Source organism: Quercus lobata, chromosome 12 (genome assembly GCF_001633185.2).
Source record: "Quercus lobata isolate SW786 chromosome 12, ValleyOak3.0 Primary Assembly, whole genome shotgun sequence".
NCBI classification, from domain to species: Eukaryota; Viridiplantae; Streptophyta; class Magnoliopsida; order Fagales; family Fagaceae; genus Quercus; species Quercus lobata.
Genome location: NC_044915.1, coordinates 34,931,375 through 34,955,028, shown reverse-complemented (window position 1 = coordinate 34,955,028; position 23,654 = coordinate 34,931,375). Strand labels below are relative to the sequence as shown.

Genomic DNA, 23,654 nt, shown 5'->3' with positions numbered 1-23,654 from the left:
AATAACCTCAATTGATGGAGAACAACACCTTTTGAGTAATCAATTAGGAAGTCTCACTGTGGGCCAGATGTCTCAAATTATTTGTGCAACATGCATGTATGTTTTTTTTTTTTTTTTTTTTTTTTTGATGAGTGCATGTACGTACTTAGAATATGGACCACGAAGTTTAACAATTCAAAGGCCCAAATAAAAAACCCAATTGGGTTTCACACCAGACCCTTAAAAACTTGGACCCTCTATCTAGGATTCTCAAGGCAACCAACTATGGCAAGTAGGAAGAAATCTTCAAAAAAACCAGAGACATCTCAGAAGCAAGCTTTGGTTCCTCCACAGGAGCAAGAGTACGTGACTATTTTTTTCTCTCATGGGTGTTTCCCTGTTACTCTGTTCTTTCTCTTTGTTCTGTTTTTTGGTTCTCAAACTGAAACATTAACACTTAATTTGTGAGGGTTGATATATGATGCAGTTGCTACGAAGTGGAACGTCTGTCTGCTCAGTTCTATACAAAGGTGAAACTTCCATCAATAATCTCATCATTTTTTTGGGAGTGTTGTTTGATTTCACTTGCTATTGTTATTTTTTTATAAGCTCATGAATAAGCATTTTTGGTCAGCTAGATATTAAAAACATTGGCACCAATACATATATTCTAATAGTTTTCTTGAACTGTTGGATTCATGTTGTGCAATTTTCGTTCATGATTTTTTCAATAAAAAAATATTATTAATAACTATATTAGAAAAACTTGATTATAAAAATAAGAACTAAAAAAAAAGAAAGTTAGATAGTAACTATGAGTTTTAAGTACATATAGAGCACTTATCACCCATTTTTTTATTTTAAAAAAAAAACAGTATATATATTATTAAATAAGTTAGTGAAATAAAAATCACATTCCGTAAATTCTTATTTTTAACTAATTTTTTAGTGGACTGAATGAACTAAACGGACCAGTGTGAACTGAACTAGACCAGAATGGACCAAACTAGACCTAATAGACCAAAGTGGGCCGAATGGACATAAATGGACCATATATACCAAAATGAACCGAATTGGGCCAAAGTGGACAGAAATGGATCTACTGAACCAAAATGGACTGAAATAGACCAAACTAGAACGAAATGAACCAAACTGGACCGAAGTGGACCAAAATACCGCATATTGATATAGATGATGGCCAATTTTATATATACTAGTTTTCCCACATATCTCAATCCTATTAGAAATAAAATTTCTAAATGAGAAAAGATTGAATTGAAATAAATTTTAATTTTTTTTTTGAAAAGTGCCATCCATCCTCTTAAGACTGTAAATAATGAGCATAATGAATATGCTCGTAATTGGAAATAACGAAATGTGCTCCTAATTGATAATAAAATTTAGATTATTCCTTTGAAAAAGTTTGTTCTTTTTCCTTGAGTTTAAGATTGACCAATGAACCTAGCCCAAACTGTAATACCTTGGATTATATAGATTAGATTAGATAAGTGTATAACGTGAATAACGCTTTCTCAGGTCATGACAAATGGAATTTGAGCCAACCTAGTAACACCATCTGGTTTAGGAGCACTCCAGCACAATGTTGACTAGGGGTTTAGGGGTTTCAATAATTATGAATTTTGAGTTGCTTTCAGCTCCTGTGCCCTTACAGTTCTTTTTCTTGGTCTGCATCATTTTCACAAGGGAAAGGGGATGGGGGGAACTGTTCACAAAAGGATGAGTGACAATTAATGACTCATTTACAACAAATTCAAGGGATAAAATAAAGCTTTTTACTTTAGGAACTAGTGATGTAGGCCTTATGCAGTAGCTTGGTGGTCAGCAGCTGATGAGGAAGATTTGGCAGCAACAACTGGTTCAGGCTTATTTTTATTTCTACCAAGTTTGCTTGATTTTTCATTTTGTGTTTGTTCCTGATTCTTGTTTACCAGCACTGGTTGAAACTGCCAAAAAAAAAAAAAAAACATAGTAATCAAAACGAGTCAAAAACAAAGACAAGAAGATCAGTAGGTATATTTAAGCAACATGCAAGGGTAAAAAATCAAACATATTAATTATAGATCTAGCACAAACCTGATATATTGAATATATTACATTTCTTCTTATCTGTGCCATCATCTCGAGGAAGAGATTATAGCCTTCAAGTTTATACTCAATAAGCGGATCCCGCTGTGCATAACCACGTAAGCCCACAGCCTGCTGAACAAACTTAATTGATTGCAAGTGTTCTTTCCACAAACGATCAATGTTGCTCAAAACTAAAAATCTCTCAGCTTCTTTCATTAAGCCTGGAGCTTGTTTCTCCACAATATCCTAAAACAGTGTTGAAGGAAACAATTTGAGAGAGGGAGAAAAAAGGTAAAAGAAGGAAAATTAAACACATGCTTGATATTTACAACCCAGATATACATGATAAGCCAGGACATCGAAACCTTGTGGACAAAGAACAATTCACCCCCCCCCCCCTCTCTCACCACACTGGAAAAGGCCCCAAAATGCAGCCTATAAATCGATCTAACAGTATTCTGGTGTGGCTTCACGTGTTAGCAATACTGTGATTATAAGCAGATGTATTCTGTAATCTGATGATGTTTTAAAAAACTAGGATTTGGGCCTCTTTAAATAAACTAAATTCATTTTAAGTAGACTAAAATACTGACTCTCTTCTTCAAATATGCTTCACAACCACGACGATGAAGGTAGTCCTGCAATTCCTCGTAGCTAGAACACTCACTCCTAAGTAAATCTGGGGTCAGATCATCCAATAGATAGCAATACCTGGAACCACAGTGATATTTTTGTTAGAAAAATTCTTTTATATTGCCAAGTAGAACAAGGATATCCAACAGACTTTGTAGTGTAAAATGAAAATCATTCAAGCAACTATCACTTAGGTAGAAAGTAGTACTCAATTTTAAAACTCATTCATATGTCAGAAACCAAAAGTTGTCTGAGATTATTTTCTAACTTAAATATATCGACCAGATACTTCTATTAGAAACCAAAAGCTGCAACACAAGACAACATTACTGAGTATTAATTGAAAATGCAGTATGTTTTTTCATTCAAGCAAACAAAATTAAGGATGCCTCTTACTGTTTAAGTTTGGCAATCAACTTTTCGAAATCCCAGCTTTCCTTTGGAGCATCTGAGCCAATATTTGCCTGTTTATTATAAAATTCAATAACAAAAATACTTCAGGATCACATACATGTTGATTGCGCTGGACCTTTTTTAAGCAAAACCCTAAAATTTTACATCTTTGAAACATACCTCTAAGATATCATCCATTGTCAATTCAGCATATTCAATTATAAGAGATTGGAGATTATCAGATTCAAGGGCTCGTCTTCTCTCTGTATATACACGATCTCTTTGACTATTTAGAACTTCATCATACTCAAATAATTGCTTCCGAATATCAAAAAAATAATTCTCCACTTTCCGCTGAGCTTCATCTAGAGCTTTGGTCAGCATCTTAGACTCGATTGGTAGGTCTTCAACTCTAAAAGCCCTCATTAACCCCTACAAATGGCAAAATCCAGAATGTTTAAAAACTATATCTCAAAAGTAGCATTCGCAACTATCCTACTGCAACCAAAGTTCAAACCTGAATTCGATCTCCACCAAAAATCCGGAAGATGTTATCTTCAAGACTTAAGAAGAAGCGCGAACTTCCAGGGTCCCCTTGCCGGCCGCTTCGACCACGCAGCTGTACAGATACGTATTGCAAGTTCAATTTTTATACAAGTTCTAGAAAAGTAGTCTCATGTCAAGAGTATGTTAAGAGAAAGAGGAAAATTTTTATTCAACTAAAGTACGGAAAGAACCCTGAGGTAGATGGATGATAGATACTTAAATGAATTTGACTAAAACTTTAACCTGATTGTCAATTCGACGAGATTCATGGCGCTCTGTTCCCACCACATGAAGTCCACCAGCTGATACAACCTAGGGATATGGAGATATATGATAATGCAATCTACACAAGAAAACAGAAGCAATGTAATTTTTACTTTTGTAAATCAAAACTTACCTGCTTCCTCTCTTCCTCGGTATAAACCTTATATTCCTTAACTACTTGTAGAAAGGCATACCGCAGCTTGGCTATGACTTCATCTTGAGCAGGCCCCTATGAATGCAGACATATAATATTAAATTTTCAGTATTATAGTGATGTGATGATTCTTAGCTGATAACAAAGAATAAGACAATTTCAAGACATACATGAAGAAATCTCATATTTGCAATCAATTTTCAATTTCTGTTATTGTTAATATGCTAAAAAAAATAAAAAAAATAAAAAATAAAAAAGAACCTACAACAAGTTCACCTTTTCACAAGAATAAGACAGCCGCTCCTCTGCTTCAAGCTCACTTAAAGATCTCTGACCCCAACTATTGACAGCTAGGTCTACAGCCTCCTCAGCCAACTTGGTATTCTCATTTGATAATTTGCATGGGAATAAATTTTCATTCACCTGGAAAATTATACAATACTGAGTTCTAGCCTTCTAGGACAATGTTGAGATTTGCGACCCTTTTTAATCAAATTTACATGCTACTGTGAGAAACAATTAAATATACCAAGAACAAAACCAAAATCACACCTTCCATGTCTTCTTTGGAGAAGGTTTCTTAACTGATACAAAAACTCCTTCGGCTGGCGTCACAACTCTGCAATTATATTATACTGAAGAGAATGTAACGCATGTTTTAAGACATTATAAATCAAACACAGATGTAGATTGTTTCAAATTAAAACCTCCTATATGCAAAGAAAACTAGCACTGACTTGGGGTCCAAAAATGCTCTTTCCCATATAGTGTGATACATGGGTTAAATGCTCCTCAATAATGGCAAACATTATGCACACACTATGCATATGGCACATGCAGTGTTAATGAATAAGTTTTTGAATAAGTGATTTAATTAAAGATTTATAAATACAGCAAGAGTACAAAAAGTACAACTAAGAATTACAAATGAAAATTCCAGGGGTGGGGGGACCAAACAACAACTATTGCGAAAACAATTTCATATAAATGATATAAACTAAGATATATAATACCAGTTGACTCCAGATGCTTGGAAATATATTTTCCACATTGAATTCATGTTTAGTAGGTGACACTTAAAGGCACAGAATGCTTCTATAACAAACATCTGAGTAAAACTGGTATTCAACAATATAACTGCCAGGAGCTTATGCAGCAAATGCATGCCAGGTAAAAACCTTTAGGAACAAAACCAATTATGAAGAAGCTCAGATGATACCTTGGCATAAGCATCTCACGTAGCTTCAACCTTGCCATAAATTCTGCATTACCACCAAGGATTATATCAGTCCCACGACCTGCCATATTAGTAGCAATTGTCACAGCCCCTAGACGACCACTCTGTGCTACAATTTCTGCTTCTCTCTCCACATTCTCTGGCTTTGCGTTGAGAACCTTTAAGATGTAAATGTCAATTAAAATTCTCAACATAAAGAATACATAATACAATAATTAGATTAAGCCATTAAGCCTTATTCTCTATACATGAACGTTGGTTAATTTATCAGCAACAGAGACTGCATGACCATGAAAATGGTCACAAGTGAAACACTTGACATCACACTTGGTTTTTCATTGTAAAGTTTTTTGCATGTTCAAATTCTCTTAAGTTATATATCTCTTATCCCTAAAGACAAAAGCTATCTCACCTCATGGGGGATTCCAGCTTCTTGCAACTGTTCTGATAATGAATCACTCTGCTCAACACTAGTTGTTCCAACAAGCACTGGGCGACCTGTCTTGTGCATTCTAGAAATCTCTACCACAACTGACCGCCACTTTCCCGTAGTTGCCCTGAAAACGACATCAGACTCATCCTGAAAGAAATTAAAGAGAAAATAAGGAAATTGACTGACTTTGAATGTTTAAATAAGTTGTGTATGATGCATAGAACTCACATATGGGCTAGTTTTGAGACTTTAAAATAAAAATTTTATAAAAAATCACCACTCCAATTACTTAATTGTTTAAATTGAAAAGAAAAAAGGTCTTGTAAAATAAGTCTTCTTTATTTTACCCTCCATATTTTGGCAATCAGGTTTTACAATCTACATCGCAATGAAAACCATCAGCACTATAAATATGCTACATATGGATGGCATGGTAGGATCTAGAAGTTACCTTTCTTATCATAGGCTTGTTTGTAGGCACAATTGTAACTTTAAGCTTGTATATACTCTCAAATTCTGTACTTTCAGTTGCTGCAGTACCAGTCATTCCACAAAGTTTAGGGAACTACAACAATGCAAGGAAATATACATTAGGAAGTCCGAGAGAATAAATTTCCACAGATGCTTCATCTAATGTATTGAAACATAAAAAGCTCCAACCTGTAGAAAGAAGTTTTGGTAGCTAATTGAAGCCAGAGTTATAGTCTCATTTTGTATGGGCAAACCTTCTTTTGCTTCAACCGCCTGGTGAAGCCCATCACTCCATCGCCTCCCCTAACAAAAAAGACAAGTAAGCTACCGCTATGATTTTGTGCCTTGAGAGACCAACAGCTCCCTTTTTACCCATGTTTATTCATACCCTTCAGATTTTTGTTCATGTATTTCTGGTCATGAGTAATATAATAACAGTAGAATGCCTACAAGACCAATAATTTCACCGACAAACTAACATCCACACATAAAAATATAGATCCTTGACTTATAGGTTGGCATTGGCACAGCAAAAGTTGATCATTCCATAATCTTATAATCCTGAATATAGGTTGCTATAAACAGCTGACACAGGCAGTGCAATCAAGAAGAATTGTCTTCTACTGAACCTACACTCTCAAATAACCTGTATACTTCATGTAAACTTAAATGCACAGATTCAGTACACACAGATTTACTAATCCTCTAACCCAAATCTGGTGAATAAATCAATGAAACAAAATATTTGAAGATTAGCGTTATTGCCAATGATATAAGGGAGCCTCTAGAAGAAGGACCAAGTCATAATGACTTCCCTTTGTGGGAATAGCTGCACTGCATCAATAAGCATTGCTAAGATTTAGAGAAACTGGTGGTTAGAAATGTAGATATGGAAAGTCTCAGGAATTTGAGGGGAAAAAAATTGTTATTATGATATGAGAAAATAAATCACTCTATGTTGTATCTATTGAGGGCTTTGTAGCTTTATATTCATATAATATACTGCAGGTTAAACAGAAAGATTCCGACCATGAAAGAGCAAAGCAGCAGGAAAATGCACAACCTAAATAATTCTGTATAGTAATACCCTTTTTTCTTGAGAAGTTGTCTATAAGTATGTGTCTGAATACGTGAAGTAAGCAAACCTTTTTTATGGGTAAGTTACATACATGCATGTTGATCTTGGACCCCACAACCTCACCCGTACCCCATTTTTATGAGAAGAGGAAGTGCCATTTGAACTAGAGCTCATTGACAATTAGTTAAGAAATCAAACTTGATGTCAAAATTTAATATTTTTCCAAAAACCTTCACAGAAAGGGCAACATAACTTCCATGAGAAAGTTATTTCCTTTTCTCTGGTAAATGGATAAATGAAGGAACTAATGTACTCAATTACATGCAAAGTGGGATAGTTGCATAAAATTTTTCTTTGCAATGTACAGAATCTAGATGAAGTCACCTGCATAACGCGACCGGTAAACTCATCCACAATTAAAACCTCCTTGCCACGGATAATATAGGTTACATCTCTAAGAAATAACTCCTTTGCTTTAATTGCGTTTAGAACATATGATGCCCACTGTTCTCGAGGATCATACAAATCCTTAACACCCAGAATTTCTTCAGCATCCTCATAACCCTGTTCTGTTAGTAGAACTGTCTTCTGCTTCTCATCGACCTATAACAACCTCAGCAAGAAAAAATAAAAGTTTCAAGAACATAATTTTCTCCTACTCTAATCTACAATGCATCTACTTCTGATCACTAGAAACCAGACAAGTAATTTTTGCACATAAACGAAACCAAACTCCACGCCTTGTGATCCAGAAGCAATGCTACCTCTAGGTTTGTCTCAACTAATAACAATAAAAATGTAAGCCTTTACAACAATACTGTTTGCCCTGATAACTGAACCATGATCCAGAGGCATCACTCTTAGTGCGCATGTTTGAGTTACATTTTTAAACAGCAAGCCCAATTATCTTTTTTCAAGGTATTTCATAATCAGAATTGTCAAAGGAGCAACAACAAATGGGTGATATAACTAAGTTATTGAGAATGAGCTCCATGCATGAACATATACATCAGAAAGATTTGAAAGTAAATGGAAATGATGATGTGGCATATTCTTATAAATACAGCACATAGATATAGTGAGGACAAATCATTATAGATTACATCTTAACACATAAAACAGAACTAGATAGTTCTCCAAAATATAATCATATCATCTTCCTCATACTGCCAATTCTCATATCCTCCTGTAATCAAAATCCTCATTTAAATATGCTACTATTAAGAACAGCTGATAAAAGAACCAATCTTTTTGTTACAATTCTATTTTATAGTAAAATGTTATAAAAAAAATATAAACAATAAAACAAATCCCCATGACCCATTGTGTTTCAGACCGATATTAGTTGCATGTGTCCATGTTCTAAATTAAAATTAAACATCAATTATGGATACATCAACAGCATGTTTGGTACATGGACAAATGTTATGGAGCTATCTATGCCTGACACAGGGCACAACTCCCCTTAAGAAGTCATCATTCCACTGAACAACCCAAGAACCCAGTACTGTATGCTGTTGATGTAGACGTGAACAATGCAAAGACAATTCACAAAATACAAATTTAAGCCCAAGAAAACTTCATTTTGCTCATTATAATTTTATAATTATGCTAAAATCAATCTAGATAAAGGAAAGGGGCTATTATATTAACATTTGCAGTCCATTAAACAAACTAAAAAAAGGATTGAATTAATAATATAAAATCCATCCATTCAGCATGAGTGTACAATCAAATTATGTCTAGGGATTAAAGAGATGACTCCAACGTATCATTTCTAGGAACAAAGAAATTCATAAGTTGTTAAAAAGAAGCTTTTTGTTAAATAGAACATATGCTTAGCAGTCTTACAGTGTAATGTATATCTCGTTCAAAGGCTGCAGCTATTTTTGCAGCTTTATAATACCGATCACTAGGTTTTTCCGCAGGTCCAGATATGATGAGAGGAGTTCTAGCTTCATCAATAAGGATGGAATCAACCTCATCTATTACACAGTAGTTGAAACGCCTTAAAACAAGCTCCTCAACACTCTGTAAGTTGCCAGAAAATACCTTCAGCTAGGGTAGAAGTGGATCCAACAAGATTTTGGATGAATTGAAGTTTATACAATAAATTGATAATTGTATAAAACAGCACATAAACAAGAATTACTTTCCGTGGCAAGGTTGTCTCTCAAATAATCAAAACCAAGCTCACTATTGGTCACATATGTGATGTCACATAAGTAATTTTCCCTTCTTTGTTCACTTGTCATGTTCTCTGCCACACATACATCCACTTGTTAGGATACATTGAAAAGCTAAATTGACAAACCAACTAGCAACACCCCTTGACTAGTAAAAGAGAATACTAAGCCCCAAATAAGAAGACAATTGCGAAAATGCATATTGATACAGTTCAACAAATCAACAAGAAGCAGCCAACAAGAAAAATCAATACAATTTTGAAAGAAACAAATATTTGAACAATCAAAAAGCGTATTAAACCATACAAGTTAACTGAATAAATAAAAAATCTATAGCTAAGAATAGGAACAATCATTAATGTCTATTAAATGGAGAAGAGAAGAAAAGCAGATAATAGAATCAAAAGAAAAGTGATCTTGAAACTAAACACTTTTTTTCTAGTTAGACGCTCCTATCAATGCAATGAAAGAACCATCCCTTCCTATATGTTTGTCCTGTCAGATAGAAAGAAATTTAGACCCCAAACAGCCATTCTTTACCACTTTAGGGGGTGAGGGTGAGAGGGGTTTACATACAACCGAGGCAAAGTGGTTTATGATTGAATCTTAGAGGCATTCTGATCATTTGTTAGATCCAAGACCACAGCCTATTTCAGGTTCACTCAGAGCTTTGGCAACCACCATAGGAGGTGTGATGTACATGCACCCATTTCAAGGGGGTGCAACACTTCTCAGTTTGGGCCTCATATTTATCCTATCTACCATGTTCATGTAGTGGCACGATGTTCTATGTGAATCCACGTTGGAAGGACAAGCAGAACTTCACACTTTCCAATTTCCATTCAAGAGAGAGAGAGAGAGAGAGAGAGAGAATAATTCTACTTCCAGGCCTTTAAGAGTACAAAATAAAAATCAGATTAAAAAAAAACATCTAGTTGAAATTCTCAAAGCAATCCAAATTCTGGGTTTGTTTTGGTTAACAATGTTAGATACAAACAAGATCAAGAGGGAATTGAAGAATACAAAAGCTTTGAATGGGCTAGGAAAGAGTTTATCCCTAAGTTGGGGTAAGATCATCTCAGAAGAAAACACAGAAAGGGAAAAAAAGGAAATGATATAAGAAACTTTCAATTTCTCATTTAGCAAATCTTTCCATTCAAAGTGCTTTGTAGAGGACTTGATATAAACGGAATAACATAACTTTTGGTGGAGTAAAATGAGGTTAAGTCATAGACTAATGAAGACTAACAAGAGTAGCTGGTTGTCTTGAATTTCTTCAAAAATAAGTATTCATAAGATAATGAAGTCAATAGCTTCCTTCAAGTTTGTCTTCTTAAGCACCTATCCACCTCCTCCCCTTAACTGAGTCAAAGGGATCACTTCCGAAGCAGTCCAAGCACAAGAATATCAATAAAGGTCAGAATCATGCTTTGACATCTATCCATCAAACCACTATGGCACAATGTATTTATGTTATCAGTCCACTTAGGGATTTGTGTCAAGACATGTACAGCTTCCTTATTTTATTTCACTAACTATAAACCACTTATGAAAATCACATAGTACCCAACTACACAACTGTGCAAATTTTCCAACAGAGTGAAACAAATTTCCAGAATTTAGTAAATAAATTACTCGCTAGTACATCATCTGATTTGAGAACGTATGTCAATAGCTAGTTTGAATAGTTATTGGAACATGCCGCTGAAGCCAAAAATCAAGGGTGACTCTAGCAATGATGTTTTTGTGGAGGAGAGAGAGAAAGAGGGCAGGGGGATAGAGAGAGAGCTTCAGTAGATCAGGTTGGTTTGCAAAAGATTTTGTGATCTGATTTCTAAACCATCAATTAACGGTCAAAAGAAGAAAATTATACTTTAAAATTCCAGAAGAGTCAAGCACTTAGCACTCAAACAATTAAACACACAAGCTTTAAAATGATCATTTGTCCAGAAATATACATGTGAGTTTCCATCCATCTATATAGAAAGCAAGTTAATAGATATTAAATGACATGGAATATGGAATATAATAAATATAAAAGAATGAGACATACGCTGTATTAGGCCAACCTTCAATCCAAGAAAACGAGGAACTTGACCAACCCACTCGCAATCTCGTCGAGCAAGATAATCATTAACAGTAACAACATGCACTCCTTTTCCAGTTAATGCATTTAGATAAGCTGGTAAAATAGCAACAAGGGTCTTTCCTTCTCCAGTCCTCATTTCAGCTATTTCTCCCTTATGAAGAACCATGCCACCTACATAACCAAAGTTTAGGAAACATAAATTGGCTAGTTATGAATACATGCACACAAGCTTAACAGAAGGACACAGAGAGTCGTACACTACTCACAAGTGTTGAGCTCTAACGTGGACACTAGGAGACCAACACAACCACCCCTCAAATCTAGATAAGAGATCACTTTATGTATGTGAAATGCTATGCATCAATAATGAGAAATCTGTTTTTCATGTGTACTGAAGTTTGACGAACCATAAGGAATAGTGTACAACAAACAAGTCAACATATAATGACTTCTTTTACATGAGTGTTAAGCGCACTAGTGATGCAAATAAAGCTCCAAATTGCTTGGCACTGACCAAAATGATCCCAAAAAGGAGAGAGAGAATAGAAATCATACACAAACAGCGTACCTATCAGTTGGACATCAAAAGGACGAAGGCCTAGAACCCGCTTTGAAGCTTCTCTAACAACAGCAAATGCTTCCTGCAGTATAAATTTTTTCGGTCATAACCAAAAGCAACAACTATTTTAACTATAACTGGGAAAACAACAACTAGGATTACATTACATATAATCTTAGAAACACTGCAAGCAAAAGAAAATGTAAATAATTGACCTTGTGACCAATTAAGAGTGAGGGGCTCCACATACAATCACAAAACACTTAAAAATTGGCATTCCAACAGACTAAATAAATAAAATTCGAAGCCAACCCTTTTCAGTTTCCACAAACTTACATAATTATCAGTATTCAGAAACAAATATATACCTGACTGAATATTCAAAACTTACAGGTAAAAGGGAATCTAAAGGTTCACCCTTCTGTGCTCGTTCTTTCAACACCAAAGTCTTGTCCCTCAACTCCGAATCCGACAATGCCAACATCTCAGCTTCCAATCCGTTGATTACATCTACAGTTGAAGCGTACTTTTGCCTAGTGGATTCCCCAGTATCATTCCCTTTGAAAATCCCACCTAAAAGTCCTCCCAAAGAAGCCATTGCAAGGGTCCTCTTGCCCCTACTACCTCCCAGTTTAATTGTTTTGGCTCCCACATCGAAAATTTGAAGGTACTTTGAGGACCCCACATGGGAGATTTGGTGGTAATCTTTGTGGTAGTGAAGAAACTTGGAAGAGAAAGGTGAAACTGAGGTGGTGTTGTAGTGTTTCACTAAAGGTGACTGACATATAGGTGAAGCCATTTTTAGCAAAAACTAAGATATGGGTTTGATTGGGTTTAATCTAAAAACAAGGATTTGTGTCTACAGAGAGTATAAGAAGTTGCAGCGGAACGTTATGGGAAGCTCCAAATTTGCCGGTACTCTGTTTCATGCTCTGTTCTGTTTAAGTACAGAGGAGAGGAGTTCTGTTTTCAGTTTGTGAGAAGTCTTAATAGAATTTGAGAAGATGCGGATAAGGTAAGAAAGGTCCTTTTATACGGTTGGTTGTAGTTTACGACGACAAAAAGGATGACATATATCATGCCGTTTAATTTCAACAACGTGAAGTGTGCGATGTTAAAGGACAACTGAGAAAAAAACGGTGGAAGGTGCTACGTCGTTTACAGAAAAGAATGCCAAAAAAAAAAAAAGAGATATCTTCGTAAAATGTACTTGGTTGGTATCCACTTATGTGGTATGAGAGGATGTTACAAATATCCATCACATAAGATTTCGTTAATTATGAATGATACTGATAGGTTGGTTTTGAAATAGGATATAATCTATTTACCATATATATATATATATATATATATATAACTTATGTTCCAAATTAAATGGATTACTCAACACATACATTTCCCTTCTGTATCCCAACGTATCCAATGCATTAATGCGCTAGACACAAGTCATGTCCCTTTCCCAAGTTCAGAGAGGAAGTACTTTGATTGATCACAGGCACAGCTAAATCAGCTTTCATTGCCTCATATCCATCCTGAGCTTGAAAAAACTACATGGTTACAAGATGACTTTTTTTAAAAATAAGACGATATGACTTTTTTTTTTTTTTTTTAAATAAGACAATATGACATTAACTGTTATTAATTTAACAACACGGTTGGATCAAGAAATAAATCTTTATTACTCTGTCTTAGCATTACAATTGAGAAACTGAATGAGAATGATCTTGAACTCTTTTAACTATAAACGTTTTTTTTTTTTTTAAATCAAAAATTCCAGGGGTGGACACGAAGAATATGAGATGTAATCAATCTGATCACCATTACCAACTACATTAATTTTAACAGTGAGAAAAAAAATTTAAAAAAAGGGACATGACAAAGTTTCCCATTGGTGATGAAATGATGAAACGATTCAGACTCCCTTTCTTCTTAGCTTGGTTCTGGTGGCACTGATTTCAAACTTCGCATCCACTCACAGAAGCTAGGATCGTCAAAGTGAAGAAAATTGCTTTTCAGCTTCATTCGCTGTTCTGTTGTCAGACTACGAAGCTGGGGAAATCTCGCTTCCTGCAACAGTATGCATCACCCAAAAGTTGATTATCAAAAAAAAAAAAAAAAAAGGCATTACCCAAAAGTTGGATCAAGTATGACAGTTGATGTAAAACCCTAAACTGACAACTCAATATGCTGCACAATTAACTTGTTTGGAATCATGATATAAGAAACATTCTATCTCTCTCGCACAGCCCTCACCTGCTCGTATGGAGGATCCTTATGGGCAGGTATGAGTCGAGAAACAAAATACCGAGCCTGAGAGCTCCCCTCCTGTTTCAGGGGAAAAAATTTCCAAACTATTAGATTCATTTTAAATTTTGGGCACCAGATGGAATAGAAAAGGAATACAAGGCAGACAAAAATATAGCATGAACTATAAGGGAACAAACCTTGAAAGCAAGGATACGAGGAGCAGGAAATCGCAATTCAGTTATCTCTTCAGCCAATGTTCTGCAAGCTGCCAGAGCAGATGCACTTCTTCCTTCGTCAGCAGCAAGTTCAGCACCCTGAATCAACCAACAAGTGGAATTGTTCAACCAAAAAATACTGAAGAAAAGATGAAATTTCACAATGAAAATAGTAAATGGGGAAAGGCTCAACCAATACAAACAAAGAAATTTCTCGAGGCTGTAGTGGTGTTAATGAAAATGAAACAGATATATATACAGCCTGAATAACACAGTTTCCTCCATGAATGTCATCATAAACATAATAGATGGATCATGGAGCAAGCACACTTTTACATGTGATACTACTACTACATAGCCTAAATTGTGCATGATCGATTTCATTTTCCTTTCCAAGTCAAATAAAAACAGTGAACTACAAAGCAGGCTACCTCCAGGCCCCAATCCAGTAAGAAAATTCAAAAGTAACAATTCAGAGATGAACATTTACGGAGGCAAAGAGAGAGAGACACAGACAGACAGAAAACGGGGGTGGGGGGACTTCAACAACATAGGACATATAAAAAAAAAAGATCTGAAGCATCATGATCCAAATTAAAGATGCCATAGTAAAATAGCAGGAAGACGAGTTAAGTGACATACCAACCAAATGAAGACGTCTGTGCCATGGTCAAGAACAACTGCTGCATCTGACTGCATAGCAAGGTCATGAGCGGGCAGCTCTTCAAAAGTTCCCTTTTCCCGGTGCATTAGACAACGAGGCGCTACCATGCGAAGTGAAAGGTCAAATGATGCATTCAAAAACAAATACCGCAACACAGACCTCTCATCTTCATGACCAATAATACTTCCCAAAAGTGGGCCCCTTCTGAGATGGAATAAGAGCTCTGGTAATAAAGAGAGCTCTTTGGGGAACCGATAAAGCTTTGACTTTGGTATTTGGGACCCAAATTTTAAAGCAATGTCTTTAACTCTTTCATCTATTGTTGTTCGCATATCAACTGCATCAGAAGAGTTTTTGGCTCGCAAGAGGGTCCTCTTGGCAATAAGAACTGCTGCCACTTCATCTTGAACACTCTCAAGATATGCTGAAACACTATCCACAGTAGGCAATCTAACAGTAATTACTCTGGATATATCAGCTTGAAACATATTTGAAAACTGAACTGCAAACTGAAAAAATACATAATCCCTCTTAATATCTCTTTTAGTTTCCATGGAGACTGAGAAGCTCTGCGTTTCTTCAACACTAAGCATCTGAATATATAGAGAAGAGTCATTCGTATAAGTTTCATGAGTATCTAAATGAGCCTCTTCACCAGGACCCACAACTTGAGTTATAAGAATATCATCAGAACACCGTATTTCCAACAAACCATGGGAACCTACTGCCCTGCTAGATGCCCTTTGTAAGTTTACGCCAAAGGCTTCTCCAAAGTCATCATGAAGAACCAAAACTCCCCCAGAAGCTTTTGCAAGAGGCTGCAACACAGGAACTCTAACAGGGCATGTTCCAGCACATAGAATGTCAACCACTGTATTGTGTCGATGAGCCTCCTGACCTAGTTGCTCCATCCATTTCAATGCCATCTTTTCCATATGAGGATAATTTGGGTGACTAAATGAATGAGGAACAGATCCAGGGCCATAAGTATTAGGTCCACCAGCGCACACAATAATCCTGCTATTTCCACCTGACCTCTTAACTACCCCTCGAGACAATTCTGCTGATGGCCCTTGAATTATTGCAAGAGCAACCTCAACTGCTGTACCCAAGCACCGGTCTCTAGAAGCTTCTGGAAAGTTCAATTTGTATGGTCTCATTGATGAGAATATGGCGTGTGCTACAGGTAGTGAAGCATGCATTTGTGACAAGTATATGCCACTTCCGTAAATCAATGCTTTCAGTTGCTCCTGAGTTGGTGATTTGTCACCAGGAAGAACATCAGCAGATGCAACCGACTCCTCCGAAAAATCATACACTGATACCGTACGGCCATAGGAAACAATTCCTAATTTTGTTGACGGGTGAAGTGAATCGACAAATGCATGTAGGGAGCTCTGTAAGTGCTGAAGGTGCGGTTCATCTAAGCACTCATCTATGACAAGAACAATAGGTGCAGACATTCTTGAATCGGAAACTGGAATAAAACCAGGTCTATTGTTACTAGTTTGAATATAGTCAACCATAGGTGATGACAGTTCTGGAAAGGTACGAAGAAGTTCCTTGTTGGGAGCTATATATTCACCCTGGCTTCCATTCAGTTCATGGCATATTACACACTGCCACTGGCCTGAGCCAATTAATATTTTGCAGTAGAAATTTACATAGGCTCCACAACTTTGGCAGCGATGGGGATCATGTTGTATTACTTGAGGACCTGATGAAATCTCCCTGCCAGGAGAAACAAGTGCCCCAAAACCTAAACTAGGTACGTTTGCTAGCTTCTTTTGCTTCAATACCTATTTGAAAAAAAATTTGGGAGAGGCAATTCAAACAAATTATTAACAAATGTGGCAGAAAACGAAAATTATTCCAAACATACATAATTTTAAAAGCACTGAAAGATATCTACTTGAGTTAAAAAGACAATAAATTAAGAAGCAAGTACACTTCAAATCCCCTGGTGTGTTCATGTCCTGCACGGCAGGGACACTTTTGCATGTGTGTCCTGATTATGTTGAGAGAAAAAAAAAAAAAAAGTTTTATTGAAATGAAAAATTGCTTTAAGTATAGATATGTTTTTAAAGATTTTGATAGTTGTTATATATTTTGAAAACTAATAAATAAACATGATACATGCCTATAAATTAATAAAACTGACTATATATATATATATATATATGCATATTAATTCACTAATTTACTATAGTATTTCCACCGTGTCTTGCCTAAATTTTTCAAGAATTGCCATGTCGATGTCTCTCATGTTGTGTTTGTGTCCATGCTTCATAGGTTTTTTTCCTTTTTTTTTATTTTTTATTGTTGGTGTGTGTGTGTGTTTGGGGGGGGGGGGGGGGGGGGGGGGGGGGGGGGGGTGTGTGGAATGAAACCATAGAAGTAGTTACCAGGTGAAAGAAATTAAATTCACAAAATAAGGTTCCATTATAGACACCAAAAATAGATACTAAGCAGAAAGAAACAGTTCCTCATGAAAATTGATGCCTTGGTTTTTGAAGCAGAGAGAACAAGATAGATGATACCTTATGAGCTGAAAATAGAACATATGCTGAATCCCCAGCTGGCGTCAAGTCCAGTGTATCATCAGAAACTTGTTGCTGCAACTCAACCGATCCATTTGAAAATTGGGGAGGTGATGATGTTGGCAATGATGAGGCCGAAGAGAATGCAACTGGCTGAGGAGATGCAGGTGAAGAGCGGAAAGGCACAGCAGCAGGACGGACAGGCGAAGTGAAGATAGGGGGTCCAGGGGGAGTGCTTAAGTGAGGAATGGGACTTCCCATTTTGACACCATTGGACGGAGATGGTACATTTGGGCTTTTTATTGAAGACGAAGGAATCTGATCTTGTTGTAATTTTGGTGGAGGAAATCTGGGCGGTGTAGGGGAATTCGATGGTGGAGGAGGAGGAGGAGGAAGAATTGGATTTCTCTCACTGTGAGGATTCGATATGTCCGGGTTTGAGGGAGTGATAGAGACAGAGTATCCAAGTGAAGGTGGTGGTGGATTTGCCATTGAAATTCAAAGCTATCTTTATTGAAAACTGAGCAATAAAAAGGACACAGAATCAAGAACCAGACTTTATGGCAAACCACAAACAATTCAATCCCAAACAGAGTCCTAGAAAGAAGATACAAAGGCAGTACTTTGAGCATGCAGGAAAATTCAGTGAATTGCACCAATCTCAATCTAAAGATGATAAAGAAACAACTACAAAGCACTGATTCACATGGATCTTATTCTAGCCCCGATAAAGAATTAACAAAATTAAATTCTTTGATCAACTAAAACCTCAAAAACAACCTAAACCCCCAGGAATTACAAGCAACAAGAACGAATTTTGATTCATACCCAGCTGAGGAAATCCACATCAGAGTCAAGAAAACGATCAAAATCACCAAAATTTCACCTCCCCAGATCAAATTCAGGCCAAAAAAATTCTGGGTATTGAATAACACCCACTCATTTGGCCCTCAATCCCTTCACAATTGAAGCTTCCTACACAATCCCATCCAATAGAAATTAAACTGACCAACAAAAAAAAAAAAAATCACAACTTTGAATTAAACTAATGTCAGAACAAAAAGGATCTAGGGTTAATCAATATGGGATATCACATTATTGAATGAATTAAGCTGAAAAAATAAAACAGCGTACCTGAGAGAGACAGATAATTGTGTAGGAGAGAACTGGTTTGAAAAAAAAGAAAAACAAGAACTCAAAGAGACCAAAGGATCTTTATATATTTTGACTCTTTTTTACGCTCAGTTCTTGACTTGTTTGGTTTTTTACTCTTTTTTTTTTTTTTTGGGCTGTGCCTGCTATTTTCTCTCGCTGTAGATAGACAACAATACCTTGAAATTGTTGGGTTTTTTTTTTTTACGGTTTTACTTTTTGTGATTTACTGATTTATTACCTGAATACAAATGCACTGTTGGCATGGCTGCTAGTTTTGATTGGATGATTATGATGAGGTGGGAATTTTGTGACGTGTTTAAGGAAAACAAGTGAAACGATGACGTTTATATCTATTATTTCATTCCTTTTTTTTTTTTTTTGAGCTTGTAATAGGCGAAACCAAACTAGATTTTCGAAACTTTTCTTTTCCTAATCAACGAAAGTTATATATCTACCATTTTATGGATCCAAAGGTTAGCGATTGATTTTCTGATAGAGAGTTTTTAATAGAAAAGCTTTTTTTTTTTTTTTTTTTTTTGGAGTGTTTGATAAATTACATTGATAACATGTTTTGATATTGTTATATGGTGTAAGAATTAATCATATTGATGGAAGGATAAAAAAATTCAAGTGTGAGGAATAAGAAAAAGTGTATTGTATCCCTATTATCAAAATTAAATCTAAGGTAGGGGGATTTGGGCTTCACCAAAAATTGATTTAATTCTGACAAGTGGTAGAACAGAGGACTCGACAGTCGACATTAATCGTGAGCACCATCAAGTTAGTTCTTCATTTGATTGAGTCGATTTTGGTCAAAATCAAGAGAGGCGGCGGCTAACAAAATCTCATCGAATCCCAATGGATTCAGTCCATATCTCAAAGAGATCTTGCTAGATATATCCCAGATCTCGATGAGAGAGAGAGAGAGAGAGAGAGAGAGAGAGAGAGAGAGAGAGAGAGAGAGAGAGAGAGAGAGAGAGAGGACAAGAATGGCAGTTTCCAATGATATTTTGTTAGTTGGTCCGGTTTCCATCTAGTTTCAAACCTCTAACCCACCACTCGACTCATTCACATCAGTTGCTAATGTTGGTGACTCCCTGCCAACTACCTCTTTGCTCAGATTGAGTCAATTCAAATTTGGGTGGTGTCAAATTCGAAGATTCAATTAAATTAAATCAATTCAATTGGATTGTTGTTATTATTATTATTATTAGGTGATGTACGGCACCTGGATCCCGGGCCCTTACAGGACCGGAGCCCGGCCTCATGCCGTCCTTGGGCACAGGCCCATGCATGCCCCAGGCCCAGTCCTATGCTGGCTTTAGACACAGGCCCATTAGAAAGGTCCAATTCACCTGCGCCCTTCCTGAAGCTTCCTTGATAAACAAACAAGTGTAAGGTATCGAGGTCCAAGTGGTGGTCGGTCAAAAGTTCCCGGTCATGTATATAAACCTTTACCGGGAAGGTGCGACTTGCACAGGAAACTGGATTGCCGAGCATGATCAGGCACGATGGAACCAAGTTCCAAGATCATAAATGCCGCACCGTCCTCCCACCTGAACATCCACTTTAATCAGAAAGTATTGGACCTTCAGTAGCACTAACGGTGGCTGTAATCACGATCTCCCCACTAACCTTGGCTATAAATAGAGGAAAGTTGGGAGAAGAAAGGGGTTCAGAAAATTAGAGAAAAGAGAGAAGAGGAGTGAGTAACAACTGGGGCATTGCTTTGAGTCTCTCTGCCGAGAACGACCCATAGTAGGAAATCTTCAAGCCCACTACAAATAGATTGTGAGTCCAAAGTAATCCTAGGCCCATAGGTCCCATACTTGGTTCTTACAATTGGCGCCCACCGTGGGGCCCTCCTACAAAGCTGTGGTTCGACTGAGACTCAAACGACGAGGATGGCTGAGGAGCATTCAGGAGAGCATGCACCAAGCGGTTCCATGGGATCCTCCCGGGGGTCAACATGGAGGGAGAGAAGGCAAAAACGGCGGGAAGATAGGGAGCACTCAAGAAGGGAGGAAGGGTCCGGACAAGGAGAAGGGTCGGCTCAGACACGCTGGACGGTTTCGGACGTCTCGGCGCACCGGCAGCTCGACGAAAGGGACCAAGAGCTGGAACGGTTACGCAGACTGGTAAGGGACTTAGAGCTGGAAGCAAGGGGTCGGGGAGATAGAAGGAATCGTAACCACCAGCAAAGGAGACACCAGGGTGAGGCCTCCAGCCGGTCTAATACGCATCGATCCCGAGACCGGTCACGCTCCCAAGAGTCGCACCGGCAATCACGGGAACCACGCCATCGGCGGAATCATTCACGGTCGCATGGTTATGATCACCCCGGATCAGAATCACCGGAGGAACGACTGCACCACAACGCCTCCATGGACGCAATGAGCCGGGCTTTGCGGATGGCGGCCCGGTCACCATTCTCCGATGATATTGAACGGGCCCCGATGCCGAGTAGATTCACACGACCACCATTCAATTCGTATGAGGGCAGGACAGACCCCGTGGAGCATGTTAGCCATTACATCCACATGATGTCTTTGCATGCACACAACGACGCATTGATGTGTAAAGTTTTCCCCTCAAGTCTCGGTTCCACGGCACTAAGATGGTTCAATGGGTTGCGGAAGGGTTCCATACACAGCTTTGCCGAGCTTATTCAAGAATTCGGCAGCAGGTTCGTGACATGTAGCCGGGTGCAGCAGCCGGTTGACGCACTGCTTTCCATGAAGATGAGGGTCGGAGAAACCCTTCGGAGCTATGCCAGCCGATACTGGGAACTCTACAACGAGATTGGTGGAGGAAACGAGAAAATCGCTGCAAGCACCTTCAGAATGGGGCTCCCTGAGGATTCTGAATTACGGGAGTCACTGACGAGAAGACCCCCCGAGGATATGAGGCAACTGATGAGACGCATTGAGGAGTACAAACGCCTGGAAGATGACCGGCTGCAAAGCAGGGGGAAAGCTCCTTTAGTGGGGAAACCCCGGCAAAGCGCTTTGCCGGCAAAACCGAAACGAGACTTCAAAATGCAGGGGCTAGAGGTGCAGATCGACGGGGTCAATGTGGTGTTCAAAGAGCCAGTGCACAAAATACTGGAACGGATCAAAAACGAGCCATTCTTTAGGTGGCCAAACAAAATGGAGGGGGACCCATCTCGGAGGAACCAAACCTTATACTGCACTTATCACAGAGACAAGGGACACACGACCGAACAGTGCCGGGTATTAAAAGATCACCTCGGACAGCTAGCAAGGGCCGGGTACTTGAAAGAGTTTGTAGCAGATTCCGTTGACCGAGAAACCGGGCAGGGAGCCAAAGAGAAAAGGAATCCCCTTCCACCACCCCTGGGAATAATCGAAGTCATCCATGCCGCACCAAGAAGGGCAGCATCGGCAAAAAGGATACTGACAGTGGCCTGCACGGAAGGGGAATCATCCAAGAAGAAAAAGAAAGGCGGACGGCTGACCATCTCGTTCGGAGAAGACGATTTCGAGGGGACGGTCCAACCCCACGACGATGCTTTGGTGGTGGCAGCCCGGATAGGCGGGTTCCTGGTGAAGAGGGTAATGATTGATCAAGGAAGTGGAGCCGACGTCATGTACCCGGATCTCTTTGAAGGGCTGGGGTTAAAGACCCAGGATTTGGCAAAGTATGACACGCCGTTGGTTTCGTTTGATGGGAGGGTTGTAATTCCCGAGGGACAGATCTCTCTCCCAGTGGACATGGAAGGCAAGGCAGTCATAGTTACGTTTATAGTAGTCCGATCATTCGCACCGTACACCGCAATCCTGGGAAGGCCGTGGATTCACGCCATGGGGGCTGTCCCGTCCACCCTTCACGTGAAAGTGAAATTTCCTACTGAGAGTGGAGTTGCCGTAGTAAGGGGGAATCAGCAGGTGGCGAGGCAGTGCCTTATCGCCGCGGTCCGGTGGGAGAAGGAAAAGCTCGGTCGAACTGAGGAGAACGAGAAAGAAAGTTCATAGCAATTACAGAAACCCCAGGGGGAAGCTGGGGCAGACGTTGCCGAGGAGGTGCTGAAGGTAAAAATTCTCCCAGATGCCGACAAGTATTTCCAGATAGGTACAAGCATGAACGATCGGGAAAGGGTGGATATGTTGCTGTTCCTATTGCAGAATGTGGATGTTTTCGCGTGGAGCCCGTATGAGGTGCCCGGTGTAGATCCCGAGTTCATTGTCCACAGACTCAACGTGGATCCATTATTCCCCCCAAAGAAGCAGAAACTGAGAAGAGCGTCGAAGGAACACGTCGATGCAGTAAACCTGGAGGTACAGCGTCTGAAGGATGCCGGGGCCATAAAGGAGATATTCTTCCCGAAGTGGTTGGCAAACACTGTCGTGGTGAAGAAGAAGAACGGGAAATGGAGAGTTTGTGTGGACTTCACAGACTTGAACAAGGCATGTCCCAAGGACCCGTTCCCGATGCCCAAGATCGACCAGCTAGTAGATGCGACGTACGGGCATCCGAGGATGAGCTTCCTAGATGCCTTCCAGGGCTACCACCAAATTGCCTTGGCGCCCGAAGATCGAGAAAAGACAGCATTCATCTCCCCGAATGCAAATTATCACTACGAGGTCATGCCGTTCGGATTAAAGAACGCCGGGGCTACGTATCAGCGAATGATGACGAGAATGTTCCGAGAGAAAATTGGATGCACGGTTGAAGTTTATATCGATGATATGGTGGTGAAAAG

The 23,654-nt window shown here is 38.5% G+C and overlaps 2 protein-coding genes across 6 annotated transcripts; both read right to left on the bottom strand.

Annotated features, from left to right (window-relative positions):
• Positions 1 to 1,519: 1,519 nt before the first annotated feature.
• On the bottom strand, positions 1,520 to 13,113 carry LOC115970922 (protein translocase subunit SecA, chloroplastic). Its single transcript, XM_031090547.1, has 20 exons — positions 12,502 to 13,113; positions 12,120 to 12,192; positions 11,516 to 11,722; positions 9,433 to 9,536; positions 9,128 to 9,307; positions 7,661 to 7,879; positions 6,388 to 6,501; positions 6,179 to 6,292; positions 5,707 to 5,874; positions 5,277 to 5,452; positions 4,610 to 4,676; positions 4,334 to 4,480; positions 4,037 to 4,132; positions 3,883 to 3,951; positions 3,611 to 3,712; positions 3,274 to 3,525; positions 3,097 to 3,164; positions 2,661 to 2,778; positions 2,074 to 2,313; positions 1,520 to 1,943 (listed from the first exon to the last, which is right to left on the bottom strand). Exons 1-20 carry the CDS (start codon positions 12,907 to 12,909, stop codon positions 1,800 to 1,802), a joined length of 3,066 nt encoding a protein of 1,021 aa, XP_030946407.1. The 5' UTR covers positions 12,910 to 13,113; the 3' UTR covers positions 1,520 to 1,799.
• A 652-nt stretch (positions 13,114 to 13,765) lies between these two features.
• On the bottom strand, positions 13,766 to 19,040 carry LOC115971147 (protein transport protein SEC23). Of its 5 annotated transcripts, none has more exons than XM_031090862.1 (7): positions 18,911 to 19,040; positions 18,605 to 18,780; positions 17,777 to 18,373; positions 15,215 to 17,035; positions 14,555 to 14,671; positions 14,364 to 14,435; positions 13,766 to 14,177 (listed from the first exon to the last, which is right to left on the bottom strand). In XM_031090862.1, exons 3-7 carry the CDS (start codon positions 18,266 to 18,268, stop codon positions 14,040 to 14,042), a joined length of 2,640 nt encoding a protein of 879 aa, XP_030946722.1. In that variant the 5' UTR covers positions 18,269 to 18,373; positions 18,605 to 18,780; positions 18,911 to 19,040; the 3' UTR covers positions 13,766 to 14,039. The 5 variants fall into 5 exon arrangements, with proteins under 5 accessions (XP_030946722.1, XP_030946723.1, XP_030946720.1 ...); XM_031090863.1 differs by having other exon boundaries at positions 17,777 to 18,296; XM_031090860.1 differs by having other exon boundaries at positions 17,777 to 18,780.
• Positions 19,041 to 23,654: the final 4,614 nt, after the last annotated feature.